General features: G+C 37.1%; 1 protein-coding gene across 11 annotated transcripts in view; it reads right to left on the reverse strand.

Moving 5' to 3' along the window:
• Positions 1-1,046: 1,046 nt before the first annotated feature.
• Positions 1,047-18,459, reverse strand: part of LOC128260424 (protein kinase shaggy) — a 52,796-nt gene continuing 35,383 nt past the window's right edge. For 8 of the 11 annotated variants that reach the window (XM_052993421.1, XM_052993422.1, XM_052993423.1 and 5 more), the window contains 8 exons: positions 11,067-11,257; positions 10,919-11,002; positions 9,791-9,901; positions 9,336-9,573; positions 9,074-9,267; positions 7,770-7,959; positions 6,843-7,295; positions 1,047-2,832 (listed from right to left, as the gene is read on the reverse strand). In XM_052993421.1, the coding sequence (XP_052849381.1) occupies positions 2,639-2,832; positions 6,843-7,295; positions 7,770-7,959; positions 9,074-9,267; positions 9,336-9,573; positions 9,791-9,901; positions 10,919-11,002; positions 11,067-11,257 (1,655 nt within the window). In that variant the 3' untranslated portion in view covers positions 1,047-2,638. Of the gene's footprint in view, positions 2,833-3,650; positions 5,694-6,026; positions 6,426-6,842; positions 7,296-7,769; positions 7,960-9,073; positions 9,268-9,335; positions 9,574-9,790; positions 9,902-10,918; positions 11,003-11,066; positions 11,258-11,404; positions 11,525-18,459 lie in introns of those variants that run through there. The other 3 variants (XM_052993427.1, XM_052993420.1, XM_052993418.1) reach the window with 3 other exon arrangements.

The raw sequence follows: 18,459 nt of genomic DNA on the forward strand, positions 1-18,459 counted from the left end.
CCAAAACCGAAAAATAAAAATTGTATGCAGTATTTAAGTGTATTTAGCCAAAAGCTAAACTTAGGTTTTTGGTCACTTTCCGAAAGCTATTTTTCGGAAATTAATTCGATTCTACGGCTTTATATAAGTAGCTCCTTTGCACACCGCTCGTCACTACATATACTGCCGTCCATATATGTTGTTAAATTTAACAACTAAATAAATTCTTTTAAATATTAATGTTGTATTTAATGTCTGGTCATGAGAGCTGAAAGCAGTTGGGATTCCTGCATCCTGGATTAGTTTGAATAATACAACAACCTGTATGTTTTTAGATAGAAATAAAACCAAACCCCAAACCACATACAAAATACGCAATTCTATGGATATAATTTGTTTGTAATTTTTATTGTTTTTAAATTAATGTTTTCTTTACGCATTTTTCTCGTGTTTCATGTTCATTATCATTTCCTCTTTCAATTTTGGTTTCCTCCCATTTTTTATTTTTGCAATTAGTTTATGTTTGTGTTTATTGTTAGTTAAGTTTAAGTTCTGTTGGATTTTTCATGTGGTTGTTGCTCATAATTTAAGCGAAACGCTGAAATTGTTCATCATATAAGTAAGTTTTTCTATGCATATATGTGTGTATAATATTGTTTTGGGTTTTCATTTTTCTTCTGTTGAAATTTTAAATTACAAATTAAACTGTGTGTGTTTAAGTGATTTATTATATCTTGTCTCCCGTTTACTTAGATATTTACTAAAAAGGTTGGGAATTGAAGTTGGAAATCTTCGGGGTTTTTTTCCAATGTTTTTTTCTTGTTTTTTTTTTTTTTTTGAATTATAGCTTATGTGCGTGTGAGTATGTCTGAATGTACGTGTGTGTTTTGTGTGGGTGTGTACATATAAGTATATAGTTAAATTTAATTAGTTTTGATGCAACAAAACTCAACGTTCATTAATTGTATAAATGTATCATTTAGTTAGTAAAAAAAAAAATAATTTTCTCATATAATATTAAGGAGTTCTATGGAAATACATACAAATAGACTTGCTTTTCCTCTCAATCTTTATCATTTTGTTTGCTTTTAATTTTTCATTTGTTTACTTCGATTTTTTATAGGGCTTAAAGTGCTGGGAAATAATCGCAGATTTTCAAAACGAAATGTAAACAGTTTTACTGGGTGGCATTCATAGGGATAGGGATAGAGCGGAATAAATCGAACCGAGGGTAGTACTATAGTCGCGCAGGAGTTTCCGGTTGATCTAAGGCCTTACATTCTAAAACCATCAACGGGTTTCATTGTATTTTACTTCAATTTGCATTAAATTAGTTTAAATTTTCAATTGCAGCTAAATGGTTTTTTGTCGATTACTTTACATATATCAAGATCCTGGCTTTACCATCTTATTACCTCATTATTTGCATTGTTAATTTAAGTTTATGGGTGGCGTCGCGCGCTACAAGCGTTTTCCTCATTCATACATCCATTTACTTGTTGCTCAATTTGTTATATCCTTTGTATTTATGTATAGTGTTTTTTTTAGTGTATATTGCATTTTGACGATCGCTTTCTTATATAATCGTAGTTAATGCTAGACGTTACTTCAGAACAGGCCACGGAAATGTTGCTATACGTGGAACGTTTCATTTACCTGGTTTACGAGATTAGGATTTACAGGAAGGATTAAAGGTTGCGGGGATTTTATGGGTACTTCGGTTCATGGCTGTCGGGTTGCTACTAGGATTACGAATGTCTTGTTAATATCTCATATATAATATAATATCTATATCGTATTCATATAGATGCACTTGCGCGAGTTTAGTAAATGTTGTATCCTCCTTTTTTCTAGTTATCCTCTCTCACTTTGCCGCCTTTTTACTTTTACTATGGATTGCTAACTGCTGTGATCGTTATATTTTGTATAACCGCATATATATAAACGTTAAACGGGCCAAAAATTTGATTTATTTCACTAAGTATTCTCTCAATTTTCTTTTGTGATTTTTTACTTAAGTTTTAGTACGTTTCGCGAGCTATTTGTTTAATGTTTATTTACTATATTGGAGGGCGGGGCGGGGAGGGGCGCAGGGGTGAGGGCTTTCCGATTATTTCTCAACATTCTTCCGGGGTATTCTCTTTGTTGTTCAATAATACAGATTATTATTTTAATTATTATTTATGCATAGTTTAAAGTGGATTTTTTTCTTTTTTTTTTCTTTCGAGTTTATGCTAAATATTTGCTTGCGCCCAATGCATATAGCTAGATACATACATACATGTGTGTGTGTGGGGTGTGTTTGGGGTGTGTATAGGGTGTATTTGGTGTGTTTGTGGGGTGTGGGGAGGTGTTGTTTGTTGGTTTCTAGTGTTTTGGGTGGGTGTCTTGTAAAGTGAATTCCTTTTGTCTATCATTCTTTTCTTAACTTTTTTGGTTTTCTAGTGTAACTGTGTGTGTGTGTGTGTGTGTGTGTGTGTGTGTGTGTGTGTGTGTGTGTGTGTGTGTGTGTGTGTGTGTGTGTGTGTGTGTGTGTGTGGTGTGTGTGTGTGTGTGTCTCGGTGATCATGCTGCTTGCCGGAAAATGGAAAACTTAATCCCTGGCCAGAGCGAACATCATGCGAATAACATTACATTAACAGAGCGCCTGAAGAGCGCGCTAACCCGACGCCGCTGCCTCGGTTTCTGCTGCCCCTCCTCCTCCGCCGGATCCTGCTTCTCCACTGTCGACGCCAGCCTCGTTGTCGCCGCCATTGCCGCCTCCTGATCCCGATCCCGAGCCGGCCGCCTCGCCGTTTCCGCTGGCACTGCCGCCACTTCCGCTGCTATTCAGGGCGCTGTTCGACTGCGAACCTACAAAACGTCCATGAAAAAAAGTACAAAAATAGAGATACAAATGTGGATTGCTTTGCGTATTCAGTAGCTGTATTACGGGAAATAATCCCTTCACAGTCCCAAATAAAGTGGAAGTATAGGAGAAAACATGGCCAGTCTCATAGCTCCCATAAGACTTAAGCCCACACACAGTCAAAAGTTTGCCCAGAAGCGCTTTTCACATAAAACAATAATACAAATATCAAGAAATGAAAATATTACAATGACAAATATGTGATTTGTAGTTTTACAACTCATAAGAAACCCATAGTGAACAATTACAATAAATAAAGTATGACAATTAATAAACCTTTTTGATAATAAGAAAATTAAAAATGTTAAAAACCTTCAATGTTCCAATGAATGTGGTAAAATGGTTGATTTTCTTAATCCTAAATGCTTATCCAATATACATGAAGGATTTGTTTTAATGTTAAGTTGGGTCCTCATCTGAAACTTGCACCGATTCCACTCCATACTAAGCCCATTGACTTCGAGGATCCTTGCCAGAAAATATCCAAAAGCCCAACGAAAACTTAAAAACCAAAAGCTCACACTGAACAATGACACTATAGATGGTGGTACAAAGGAAAGGCAACAAGAAAAAGTTTTACTTTCGTTTAAATATTGTATTTGTTTCTCTTTTATTTGCCAGAAAATATCCAAAAGCCCAACGAAAACTTAAAAACCAAAAGCTCACACTGAACAATGACACTATAGATGGTGGTACAAAGGAAAGGCAACAAGAAAAAGTTTTACTTTCGTTTAAATATTGTATTTGTTTCTCTTTTTATTTGTGGATTTTGTTGTATTCATTTATTATCATTATCATTACGGCTTCTTTGCTCATTATCATCAACGAATCTATATATTATCATGATTATTACAGCATTACATATACAATTGTCAGAGTATGCGTGTTGTAGGTGTCTGTATGTAGAGTGTGTGTGTGTTGGTTATGTAATTAGCAAATTAAAAAATAAGGTAAATGATTATAATTTTTTGTTCTTTTTTCTTTTTACTTTTTATTCATTTTTTTAAAGATTTTTTATTTTGCATGTGTTTTCTTGTGTGTGTGTGTATGTGTGTGTGTGTGCCTAAATTACTAGGAAAAATGTATTTTATTCTGCGTTTGTGTGTGTATCCATTAATCGTTTATAATTAGCATAATAATTAGTTTAATGTCGATTATAATAAACTATAGAAATAAATATAAGTGTTTTGCTCATTTTTTTCTTTTTTCTTATTTTGTTTTTCTTATCTTGCTTATGCATTTTTTTTTTGTTCTTTTTCTTTTTATTTATTTTTTACAGTTCTGCCAATCTAACGATAATAATATTTTATAGCAGCGCTGGATGGAAAGATGGGGAGCGAGGGGAAAAGATTTTCGGGGGCGAGGCAAGGCGACACTGACTATGTATGCAAATAATAATGCAGCTCTACAGTTACAGAAACCCTATAATTGGACCTTATCTACATATTGCAACTAAGCCGTCGGTTCTCAGATGCCAGCTACCATACCTTTCTGTTCTGTTCTGTTCTGTTCTATTCTGTTCTGTTCTGATCTGTTCTCTATATCCGATATATCGACTAAAACTCATACAAACACAACTCTCTCTATCGACTACTGGCTAAATAATAATACATTCATTTAGATACATTTTAACGCACAAAAAAAAATATCTACGATGAAAGGGGTTTCTTCTTAGTTTCCACGATCGGTTTTTCTTTTTCGTGTTTCGTGTTCTCAATCAATTATTTCCTTTTATTTATTACAAAATAATAATAATAATTATTTAATAAAAATAAAAATAATTTATTTATTTAATATGTATTTATACATAATGCGTGTTGCAAAAAAAAAATGTAGTTTGTATTCATAAAGATTATATATTATGTAAGTATAGTTTAAACAGTTTCGCTTTTTGTTTTGTTTGTTGCTTGTAGTTTCTTGTTTTGTTTTTTTTTTTTTTTTTCTTTTGTTTTTGCTTTAATCATTTCCATTAAATTAAGGTTTAACATAACATTTACATTATGCTCGGGGCTTTTTCTTTTTCGTCTCCTCCTCTTCAACTTATCTTTATCTTCTCTTCTGCTTTTCTTCTCGTTTGTTAAGGTCGTTTGAGGGTGTAATCTATTTAATTTCAATAAAATGTCTGATCTTGTTAAATCTTATATTTTAATACACAGAACTCGTTTTTTCATTGGATTAATTGTATAATATTTTTTTCTCTGGCTTATCAGTTAAACATACTAAAAACAAGGTGGTATAAAAAAAAAATATGCAATGACTCTGTTCAATATACATATACATGATTATTCCTTTAGGCGTCAAAAAGTAATGGAAATAATATTCAACGAAGAGAGTGTGAGAGAGGAGAAAGAAGATAATATTTATAATAATATTAATTAAAAAATATATCGCCACGTACGGTGGTGACAAAATGACAATCCAAAGCGCTGGCTTTACTATTATAATTATTGTGTTTTTTTATTTATCATTATTATTTATTATTATACTTATTAGTTTTATTTTATATTTAAAATAAATTTAATGTTTACCTAAGTAAAACGTTTTCGTTTGTTATAACTTTTTGCTTTTAGTTGCTTTTCTCTTTCAGCTTTTTTGCTGCTCTTCTTTCGTTTGTGTTGCTGTTTTTATTTTGTTTTTGTTTTGTTTTCATCAATTGCATTAATTAAATGTATTAATTATTGTGTATATAGGGTTCTTTGTTGTTTTAATTTTTGTTGCTGCTGGTTTTGCATTCTCCGTACTTGTTATAATTAATTATATATGCTTGTTGTTGTATGTAATGTATGTTACTGTTGCCCCTACGAATCTGTAAATAAAAATAAAAAGAAACGAAAACGAAAATTAAAATTAAGATTAAAAATATGTTTTTCCTAGCTTTTCTAATGATGATGAAAAAATTAAATTAAAGTTAGCTAAATGAAAACGAATAAAATCAAATATTCGAAAGTGATAGGCATCACAGACAGACATAAAAAGCTGTGGGCGGGGAATCATCCACCCATTTCATCCTGAATAAGGTACATAAAACAGTTGTTGAATGCAATTTGCTGTGCATGGAGTGACCAACCCTTGGAAAGCTATTTTTAGTGTGACCCATGCTGCATTTGCAGGTACGGAATTTTTTAGCGAGTGTGAAACGTTTCTTTACTTTTACTTTTCTTTATTATAACTTGAAAACTAACTAATTTTAATTTAACAGATATAACTTGCAAATATGTGGAAGTTAAAAACAACCAAAACTAGAATTTGTTTTCAAAACGTTCCATTCTTCGAGCCTGTATGGTTTGCTCGAGTTTTTAGATTCCTTGACAGCTTGTTCTTAATTCCTGACTCTTGATTCTTGATTATCACACCTTCATCGCTAAATGTCTACTGCTCTTTCCCTGGGTTGGCTTGCAATTGGAGGAGGTGCTGCGTGGGTGGATGGATAAAGGGATGGTGGAGGATGTTCGGATTCACATGTTTGCCGGATTGCGCAGGTAGTTTTTCCCAGGCAACTGATATTTGCGCGGTGGCCTCAGGATGAGTTTGACGCCAGCTAAGGAGTTGGATGAGGCGGATGATGGGAGTAATATGGGATTGTGTATACCCAAATATCGTATCGTAAATATAGTCAACATTACTATGGACTACTAAACTTTGTCCATATAATTGATGTTTAACAATTAAAGATGTATAACTTTTAGAAATGAATGTTAAAATATATAGAACAGATTGGTTACGGTACGATACTGATACAATTGTTGAGTAAGGCCCAGTATTCAAGCTACCAAAATGGCTTCCAAAACAGAAAACTCCATTTAAAATTGTGACATAAAGAACCCCTTACTTGAAATACTTCGGTTTTGGAATAAATTACGATTTGTTGGCCTGAATACTAGTGGTATAATTGGATGTGGGGGCGTGGGACGTCGGGAGTAAAGGAGCATCGCTGGCTGGCCAACCGCTTACTCACCTGTGACATTGGCGCCGCCGGCGTTGGTCGCGGCCATTGCACCAGATGCTGTGGCAGCAGCGGCCGCCGCTCCACCTCCACCTCCTCCAGCGGCGGCGGCGGCGGCATTGGCCTGCTGCGCATTGGCTCCAGCTGCCACGGCAGACGGCGCTCCCGAGGCTCCGCCGCCGCTGCTGCTGTTGTTGCCAGATCCGGCTCCTGCTGCTGCTTGTCCAGCTCCGGCTGCTCCACCCGATCCCGCCGCAGCTGCTGCTGCCGTGCCCTGCGACTGTGTCAATTGGGCGGCTGTTCCTTCCGCCGAGGCGCCGCTTCCCGTTGACGAAACGCTGGTGGAGCCGCTGGCCGCAGCGGAGGCTGCTCCGCCGGCCGAAGATCGATTGCCACCAGGCCCAGATGCGTTCTGCAGATGTTTCGGCAACAACTGTGGCACTAGGCTGGGCTGTATCGAGAGTTCTGCAAAAGGATGTTAAGGATTAGGATTAGCAAGTTCAAAACATCAAAGGATTTAACCAAAAAATTCAAATAATCAGGTTTTAGGTGGCGCCATCTGCCGAACTGCAAGGCTACTACAAGCAGCACCTCGAATTTTTAAGTATCGGCATCTTTATATTTATGCTAATAACTTCTTAAGCATTGGATCGATTCAGAAAATTGTTGTATTTGTCCATAGATCTTGACCGAATAATCATAAACAGCTGAATATAACTAGCCTGTACAATATCTCAGAGGGAAATGACAGACTTTCGCAATTTGTGAGCGGTAGAGTGGACGTGGCCACAACTTAAAATAAATTCGAGCTGCATATACCAGGCATTCATGATTTCCTGGGGCTCGAAGTTCATGCAGACAGACAGACCGCCAGACGGACAGATAGATCATTTTAACTGTTACATACTTTTCAACAAATATCTTATAAAAATCACTTACCATGCTCTGTGAAGTTGAACAACGGCGGCATCTCGCGACCGTTGGGCAAGGTGTGGTTGCCCTCCATGCGCAGCTCATCAAAGAACGGATGTGCACAGGCCTTGAGCGGTGTGATCCGGGCGCTGGGCGTGTACTCGAGCAGCAGGGACACCAAGTTGATAGCTTCTGTAGGAGTGCGTATACGAAAAACCTGCGGGCGGGATGGGTATTCAATTAGTAGGTGTTTAGTCTTAACCAGACATCTTGGATGCGGGACTCAACAAGTGGGCGGGACACATTGGAGCAACTGGACAACTGGGGCGGGGCTGTAAAAACGCAATCATCATCGAAATGGGACAGCACACAAGTGAGAGCACGCAGAGGAAGCGTTCGTATTTACAGAACTCAAGGACCTGTTTTGGTTTTCACATAATTCTATTTAATTTGATATCACCAGAACAAATATATGATGAAAACCGTAACCGAACCTTGATTTACATAGATTTTACAAGATCAAAACAAACGTTGGCAGTAGGCGGGGCAAGAAACAAAACAATCAATTAAATCTAAATCCAATAAATCAATCAAATTAAATAAACCAATGTATAACTTCTGAACAGCTGGGAGAACTGGCAAAAAGCATAGCATGATGCTAAAAAGCCATGAAATTGCATCTCAAGCGGATTCTGAATATATTTTAGCCCTATGATCAATTGAGCTTGATAATGTTAGTCTTGAAGCATGAAAAATCCCCTTGAACTAGTTTTTTTTTAAAACCAGAATATAATTGCACACCTGCTAACTAGAAAGTTTTAAGCAATATTCAAAATTAATTTAAATGCTGTGAAATGTTTTAAAAAACGGCAAGTCTCTATAAACCTTTTAGCTTACTTAAACAACCGTGGTAACCAATCTATTTCATAATGATATCAGCCCTGCATATGTTATAATAGCAAATGTAACTGCATTTTGGCATTATGATGGAGGAGCAAATTTTTGAATTTTAAATTTTGTTCTTTTTGCTTTTAAGTTTGTTGCTTGTTTTCGATTTGTGTTTCTTGGCTTACTCTCAATCGTTGTTTCTGGTTTAGGGCGTTTGGAAATTGGGTACGTTCGAGTAGTGACTGCAACGAGTATTTATGTACACACAATTTTCGGTTAGAAACACACTAACAAGAGCTGATTTTTGTGGGGGGGGAAAATGGAATTTTCCTGGATAAGAGTGGAGTGAAGAGTGGAGGCCACACACACACATGAGCGGAAAGCACGAGGGAGGAGGTAATCATAAACGATTCAATCCTTTTTCCTGGGAACCAGCCACTTACTTTCTGCCATGGATGACTCTTAATTTGTGGGAACTTGAATTCCGTATAGTTTGGATTCATTTCGCGTATCTGTTCTCTTGTCGGTGTGCCCAGGACCTTGATGACCTCGACGAGTTGATCGACACCGGAATCGCCAGGGAAGATGGGCTGCCCCAGCAGCAGCTCGGCCAAAACGCAACCGGCACTCCACACATCTAAATTTAGATTAATTCGATATATATAAATTGATTCATTAACATAAATGGTATAAGTAAGTACTTACCGATCTTTGTTGTATAATTGATGGCGCCAAAGATGAGCTCGGGGGCGCGGTAATACCGAGAGCAGATGTACGACACATTCGGCTCGCCGTGCAGCAACTGTTTGGCGCTGCCAAAGTCACAGAGCTTCAGCACAGCCGTCTCCGGATCGAGCAGAAGGTTCTGCGGCTTGATATCACGATGGCAAATGCCCAGCGAGTGGATGTAGGCCAAACTTCTGAACAGTTGGTACATGTAGAGCTAAAAGTTGAGGACAAATTAATATGGGATCATTCAAAATAGGGGGTCAAAATAAAAGCATCATAATAAAGGTTTCTTTACCAATAACATTTATTGGTAATTATAAGGACTTTACTGACGCTATTATTTTGACTACATTGATGTAAAAGTGCGTTCAAATAGTAGTAGTTTTTTGTAGCTTTTGGAAATAGCATTTGAACATATATCTAGGACTTACCCGAATAAAGTTGATTGGTATCGTTTGCTTGGTTTTGGCATATTGGCGAGCCACTTTGTATACGGTTTCTGGTATATATTCGAGGACTAAATTCAAAAATACTTCATCGCGCTACGAAATGGAAAAGAAAAGGCATAATTAGTTTCTGATATAGTTGTAGATTGAGCGTGTATGATCCATGTATGGATGTTTAGAGGACTTAATAGGATTCAAGGGGAGTTGACCGATGAAGTTGCGGCTGTCAACATGCTTTTTTGTTCGGGGTTGTACTGCCGGCGACATTTACATTTAATTTAACTTTAACTAGCAAACTAGCATAGCAGCAGAGGATTCGATTCACAGGATGTTATACCATGCGGTGTGCTCTTCTGTACGTTTCACTGTACTTTTTTTTCTGATACATAGCATAGGGTTTCGGATTCGGATTTATGAGAGATAAATAAAGTTCGAGAGATCGAGTGATCGAGTGAGAGCAAGTCGCTGAATGATCTGAGCTGGAGAACTGAAGACTTAGAGATCTGGGATACCTGGGGCTTGAGCACACTCGCAATATGCCCAAATCGATGGGAAACTCGGCCAGCTAGCGACCGAATTTGGTTTCGGATTCAGTTTTGTAATCGGTTTCGGTTTCAGTTTCAGTTTCGATATGCAAATGAAAGAGATTCAATTCAATTCGGTATTTGCCCAACTCATAGGGAAACCTGTCGAGAAACGCTTAGCGATTAAATGCTCAGATCAGTTAAGTCCTAAAATAAAAACTTAGTACGGGTTAAGCCATAAAAAAATTGTTTTATAAAAAAAAACACTTTTGAAAATCAATTAATAATCGAAAAGAATTAAGTTCATAAATAAAGTTTTAAGTTTTATAATTTTTTAAACCGAATTTGCTTTAATATAATTAGTGGCACCTTGAAACAGAATACTATTATTTATGAATTAGCAAAGTAAGTCAAATGGTATATTTTCTAGCACTTTTTCTTTACTAACGCAATAAAAAAGATTCGATTCTTCATCCCAGGCCGCTCCGTACTAAGTAATTACCGATGCTGGCAACTTCAGCAGTTTTATCTCCCCCTAAAATGGGGTGCAAATTGATCCCATCCAATTATATCTAGTGAAATTACTTACCTTTTCACCACTCGAATAGAAAAAGTACAAAAGCTTTACAATATTACAATGCTCCAGTTTGCGCATTATTTGCAATTCGCGATTCTGTAACAGGAGAAAGGGGTTTTATATATTTTTTTAATTAGATATATTGATTTTGCAGACTTACCTTAAATCGTCTGTCTTGTAAAACTTTTTTGATTGCCACCAGCTCGCCGGTGTCGCAGAGCTTTGCCTGGAACACGACCCCGAAGCTGCCATTGCCGATGACCTTTGTGTCTGTATAGGAGACCTCTTGTACACGATCGGTGCCTTGGCCGGGTGTTGCAACAACTGTTGTAATTTTGGAACCATCGCGACCTGTTTTGGGCACAAACAAAGTGTGTTGCGTTAGCTTAATCATGTAAATTGCAACGTAGGGTGAGTCTCCCTTATAATATGAACACCCCAACTAATCCTAGGCACACACACATATATAGATATATAGTTTATAGATGTTATATACACCTGTGGTCTCCCAGGCGCCCTCCAGTTTCTCCTTGCTCCTATCGACCTCCTTTGGAATGGACAGTGCAACACTGTGCTCGGGCCACAGGTCGTTCAGCTTGCCGATCAGTTGCTTCATGCCTGCACACAAATCAGTTACGAATCACACAAGATATAGTCAAGAGATCGATCACTGGATCACCGATCACGGATCAGTGATCAACTCGAGACGAAAACAACGGAGAGAGGTGGGGTAGGAAGAAAAAATCACAGAAGGTAAACAAAAAAAATAGTTGAAGGAACAAGCAGAAGAGTTTTGGCTTACATGGAAAATTTGGATAGAGCATTTCGGTTTAGGAGTATACGAAAGGGAAGAGTTCACAGAAAGAAGATTTCGAAAAAGTTAAAAAAAAGGCCGAGAAACTGCACATCAGTTTTTTCCAAAAATATAATCATTTGCATTTGATTTGCAATCACTTGTATAGACTCAACAATATGATTTGTATTTGCATTCAGTTTATTCAATTGAAAAAATAAAAAGATAGTAAAAAAGGAAACCGACTTCTTAGAAAAAGATTTAGGTAAAGAAATTAAAGTATAATTAAACAAAATGCACACCTTTTATTTAAAGTCCCACAACATGTCAAGTTATCTTTGTAGTCCTGGTCATTTTTGTGCTTATAGCCAAAAATGATATGTTAAAATAACAAACGATTTTTATTATTTTAGCGATTAGGAATAAAAAGTTGCCGGAAAGATCATAATGATGCTTTTGAGTTTTCCCTATTATATCCCTTTTCATTTTTTTGCTAATTAATTTTGGCATTGGCGCCGAAAGATGACGATGCCATGCGCATGTTGATGATCTTGGGGCAGCTGCTACTGCCTCTCGGACTGTAGTGGATTTTGATGGTCACACAACGTTGAGGGTTCTTAATTTGTTTGTTGTTATTTCCATATGTTTTTTGGTGGATATTTCTGGTTAAACAATTTAGGATTTCTGAACATTGTGTTTTAACAAACTGTTTTCTTAGGCTTGTACTAGAGACCGTAAACAAAAGTTGGTTTTGATTTTTATTAAAAAAAAATTCCTAATAAAATTACTTTTACTCTTGTCCAGAAAGTATATAAAATTAAGCAAATTTTGGGAAAACAAAAAAGTATACAAATTGCATACAAATCAGCTAGATAGCAAACAGACAAAAAAAATCCAGAAGGCATTTTAAAATAATAATCTCGAATAATTTGTATTTAAGGTCCCTTTCACGCAGAAAAAAATTCCTTAATTTTAGGAATAATACCTAAACATGAAAATGACTTAAGTCCATATAGCCGGATATATTTTAAATATATATGGAAGGCTTATAAGAAAGGTTGTCTTTGGGTTATTATTTAAGGAATATTGTTTTTGTGAGTGTTTTTACAATATAGTATGGGACCAGGGAATTCGGGGGTTTATACAAAACAGTGTTTCTACGGAAATAGATTGCATTCTTCTATATCTGCACACAGTTTGGGATCTGGGGAATGGAAAAGGCTTGGGATGGCTTTCTTATAATTCCTATCTCTGTACTTGGATCCTTGTACTGCTTGCCAGCACCTCCTCCTCCGCCACCCCCTCCACCGGCACTGGCAATGCTGGCCCCACTGCCGCTCCGGTTCGGTGGCTTGGTCTTCTTCAGGGCGGCGGCCACCACCAGGGATGAGGAGCAGGCGGACTGGGCCGCCTTGGCCGCCGCCGACAAGGGTTTGGGCTTGTGCTTCTGGCCATTGGTCTTCGACTTCCGATGATTGCCAGTGGAGGATTCGGTGGTGGTGGTCGACGACGAGCCACTGCTGCTGGTGTCGCTATCCGATTCGGATTCACTGCCAGCACTGGAGGAGCCACCCGATCCGGATTCCGATTCGGATTCGGTGGGGCTTTCGTTGCTGCCACTGCTCTCCTCCTCTTCGCTGGAGGAACGACGTTTGTTCTTCTTTTTGGTGGCCAACGGAATGGGTGGTCCGGCACCACCACCACCACCTCCAAAGGAGCCCCTTTTATTCCGGATGGCCTTGGCGGGCGGTTTGCTGGCGTCAATGGAATTCTGCCTGCTGGAGGTGGTGGTGCCAGCAGAGCCAGCCCCATCCGATTCACTGGCCTCATTAACCGAACCACTGCCGGGTGGTGGGCGCTTCTTTTTGCGAATCACTCGAACCACTTTGCGGACACCACGCGGCACCGCCACGGGCACCCCCTGGGACTTATCCACCTTGAGCGGGGAGAACTACTTAAGCACCACTACTGAGCCACTGAACCACTGTCTGCCCTGCCAGTGGGTGCTGCTGTGGGTGGATTGTAGATGGTGCTCTACACAAAACAATAAAAAAAAAAAAAAATAAAAAAATATGAAGAGCAAAATTATGAAACTTTCAATTGCTTACAAACCTATTTTTGAAACCAATTTTTTTTATATTAACTTTAACAGTATTTCAACAGAAATGGGCAATAAAAATTATCGGGAATTGAACTAATTTGATTGGTTTTTTAAAGGCAAATAATTTATCGAGTTATGAAAGTTCAACTGAAATTAAAATTTAATTATTGCCGTATTTTTAAGCAAGTTTACTTTTCGATTTTAATCTGTTATTCCTTCTGATTTCAATAGTTTTGATTTCAAAAAAAGTGTTTGTTAAACTCAAATTAAAATTCACTTTTTGCAATGCAAACTTAAAATACTTTTTCTCCCTGTGTACGGTGGCAGGCTTTGGCCTAGTTTTATTTTCGGTCACTTGACGTTTCGTTCGCTTTGTGTGCAGATCAATCGATCGATCGATCTTCAAATAGCAAAAAATGCAAACACGCGGCACCACCGAAAAACAGCAACAAAATAAAATATCACAGAAAAGAAAAAAAAAAATTGAGAAGAACCGAAATAGTACGATCTTCGAATTTTTGGCTGTTTTTTTTATTTTATTTTTTTTTAGAAGAATGAGAGGCACTGATCCGATCGATACGTTCCGTTCCGCTTTCAATCCAACGATCCGATCGCTCGAGCTTCCGTTGAACAATTGGCGACAAAAAAAAATTGGAAAAAAGCAGAGGACGACACGAACGGCGGTTGAGATACCCAAAGATCGCATACGAATGCCACACGAACAGCGGTCGGTTTTACATGCGATCCACACACACACACACACAACACCCCTTCGCAATTCACAAATTCTTCGATCTTAAAACGCGCTTTAAAAAATATATTCCTAAGATCTTCATCAAAAATATTAACAATTTTGCTGCGGTTTGGGGAAATTTTTAATTGCAGGAAAATCACGATAAGGCCAAAGAAGAGAAGACAGAGGGCCCGCCGAAAGACTGAAAACTGAAGACCCAGAACCCAAAAGACAGAAGACAGAAGAAAGACAGTGGCAGCCAAGCGTGGTCAAGCATGCGACAGCCACGCCCCCTTAAGACCCCCGCCTTTTTGTCGTCGACAGCCGACTGACAGACAGTTCAATGCGACGGAGAAAAAAAGGTTGAGCGGAGAAAGAAGAATCGATCGGCAGAAGAAACGCAGCAACAAGTGCAAATCAAATTTATTTTATTTTAATTAATCAATTAGTAACACAAATGCAACGAAAATGAAATTGCAAGCCCCAAATGAAATCAAAAGAGGCCAAGAAGATTTAACCCGCTTTTGGCATTGACATTGTTTTTCATTGCCTTTTATACCGATAAGGATAATTTGAGAAACTCAATTTTATATACATTTCACTTAAACAAAAAAAAGGCAGATAGCTAAAATTGATTTAATTTAATCATCAATATTTTTAGTTTTATATTTAATACATTTTTAGAGTTTAATTTTTGACAATGGAGTTATTTTTTTATCAGTGCTGAACAAGTAAATTTCTTATTTTCAATACGCTTCATTAGTAAGCTAATGCAGGATTGAATATTTGTTGCCTTTTATCAGCGTCGCAATTCCATTTGTTTTTATCGATTTGATCGATTCATCAAATCGTACGACAACATTCTTATTTTAGTTCCCCGCACTGCCGCTCTCACATTAACCAATTGAATTTTTACAGGACTGGCGACTTATTTTGCGGCTTGAGCGACAAAATCAATCAAATTATCAATATGTAAGGCACACACACACACCTATGCACTTTCCCTCTGAGCAAACATTGAAAAACTATACCAAAAAGGGGAAAAAGAGGAGGTCTGGTGGAACAGTTGGAGCTGTCTAAATGGGAAAGCAATTTGTTGTGCCGCCAACGTCGACGGAAACTAATCGATATACAAGCAGTTGGCACCACTCAGCCGCAAAAAAAAAGGGGGCTTGGGTGGTTTGTGGGCGGCCGAAGTGGCATGCAAAACGGTGTGACGCACAAAGTTAGGGAGTAGCTAAAAGGGGGGCGAAAACCCCCACTTGGAGCGGAAGGAATCAAGCAACCACAGACGAATAAAACAAAACAAGAAAATAGAAAACGTTACCAAACAATCATTGGTTACACACCACAAACTCTTATTTCCCACCCCCTATCATCAGATATCTATAAAGAGTAATCGCTTCATTTTACCATGAGCCGTCGTGCCAAAAGCAAATTAACAACGAAACTCTTTTGGCTAAAATTAAACATGACCACGCCCACAACACTCCTTGTATAAGCTCTTTTCTCCTATCCACCCAAATCCCAAAAAAAAGTATATACTCGTTCAAAGTCTGGAAAAACCCATTTAATGGCTAACTATAATATATTGCATTTTATAATGGTGTAGTAAGAATAATAACATTTTTAGCCCTAGACCAATAAGACAATATATCTAATATTACTTAGCACTCTAATAAAACAGGTAACTGGTAATTATTACTATTTAGCTAAACTTTTACCTTGATGGAATTTAAAATATATACACAGCCAATGCCATTTTTCAGTGTGTATTTTTTATTTAGTTCATTAAATTGATTTTATTTTTTTGGCCGAGAGAGCTACCTGTCGATCACGGCTAGAAAGGAAAAAAAAAAGTGATGGCCAGATGACGACACCACGCGGGCGGAGATCACGAGATTGCCCTGCAGTGTGCAGCATTTGGCATCATTTTAGAAATCATTATACCAGCCAACTGCATCATTATCATCGAATAAAAGGAACCATTCTTTGAAGCGTATTATTATTTGGGGAATACTTTTCATTGCATACTTTTGGATGCCGCCCATAAATTCAGGCACTATTTTTCTCTATCTGTATAATGTTCACTCGCTCGTCAGAAAGCCCTCAAAGTGCCAAGAAAAAAAAGAGAAGAACATTAATGGCCAAGAACAAAAAATACAGAACTACAAAACAAAAAGCACAAGAAGAGAAATCAATAATAAGAAAGGTCCATGATTAAGAGAACTACTAAATAAAAATTCTCTTCTTTTGCAGCTGATCAAACAAGTATTGAATTCAAGTTGATAAAAAAAAAATAAAATAAAATAAAAGCACAGGCAAATCAGCAAAGGAATACAGCTGAGCAACGGCTAAAAAAACATTTCCATTAGCGTGAGTAATGGAAATTTTAACACTAATCTTCTGTCAAATCGCTATCAACAATATTGTACTATATATAAACAAATTATTTTTAAACAGTTTTAATCTTTTTCTAATCAGTAATCTGACCAAAACCTGTCTCATCTTCTAGGAAAAATTCGTTTCACTATAAACCATGACAATTTCTTTGATGTTTTTAACATTCTCCCAAAAATAAACGAGAAATGCCGAAAAATTAAAATGTCTATAATTTATGCAAAAATGTATAATTCAATAATCAGCAAACGAGAGGCAGTGTGTAGATGCAACAACATATTGTATGGATACCTCTCACACCTTTTTTCTCTGATTTTCTCCCCAATCTATAATCTATGCAACAAATTATAACCAGAACAACAAATTGGTCATTGGCACAAATTAATACGAAATATGCTACAGCTGAGGGATGTGAAATATACAGAAGTTGGGGAGATAAACAGCTGTCACACGCCTTTTAGCTGTTGCCAACCCCCAATCTCCCCCCAGCAAAGACTAGAAAAAAATAATAATATTTTTGCCTTTAAAAATTTCAAATCAATGGGCAAAAGTATATTTAAGAAACGTGGGGCAGGGCAGGGTAAAAAAGGAAAGAGGGTGAAGAGGGCAAATACAAAACAACAATCGACAAAAAAAACATCAACAAGACAAGGGACACGCCTCCATTTGGTCACAAATTTAGTGAATTTGCGAATGAATTTACACTTATACACGTATGCTGGTATATTTGTACCACAAAAAAAGAAGAACAAAACATTTCACAAGCGCTCCTCACTCAATATATGCATGTTGTTGGGCTTTGATATTTTTGGAAAAGTTTTTTGCTCTGTCATCCGTTTTATGAGACGAGCGCGTGATTGTCGAGCGTTAACACAAATAACAACAACTAACGCCGCGTAATCTCTGCTCCCGAATCCCCAATTCCTCCCAACCAACCAACCCCCCAATCCCCCAACCTCCCCCTCGAAGCAATCAGTCTTTATATATATATTTATATATATATATATATATATATATATATATATATATATATATATGCAGATGGCTATATATAATCAGAGCTGTAAGCAATATAGCCGCGTGCTTCTTGATCTTTTTACTGATGATCTCTGATCATGCAGGCAGCATCAGCTTTAGCTTCATAACTTAGCTCTGCACAGAGAGAAAAGACTAGCATATAGCTTATTCAAACGGTTATTGATGATTTGGAATGACACTTTCCGGAGATATGTGAATACTGTACTTTTAATATACTTCACTGAAATGCTATGATATGCAATTCCATTCTTAAGGCAAATATTTAGTTTTACAATGGTAACTGCTGATAGGAAATGGTATTTAATGGTATTTAAACTGTATTTTTGTAAATACTTTTATTGAGATAGTCGCGCATTTTAAAGACAAATATTTATTTATTACATTTTACAATATTTACTGACGATTGGAAATGGCTTTACCTTGAAAAAACTGTATAGCCATATATTACTTGAAAAATCACAACGTGAAATTTAATTTAATTTAAACTA

Source organism: Drosophila gunungcola (assembly GCF_025200985.1).
Source record: "Drosophila gunungcola strain Sukarami chromosome X unlocalized genomic scaffold, Dgunungcola_SK_2 000023F, whole genome shotgun sequence".
NCBI classification, from domain to species: Eukaryota; Metazoa; Arthropoda; class Insecta; order Diptera; family Drosophilidae; genus Drosophila; species Drosophila gunungcola.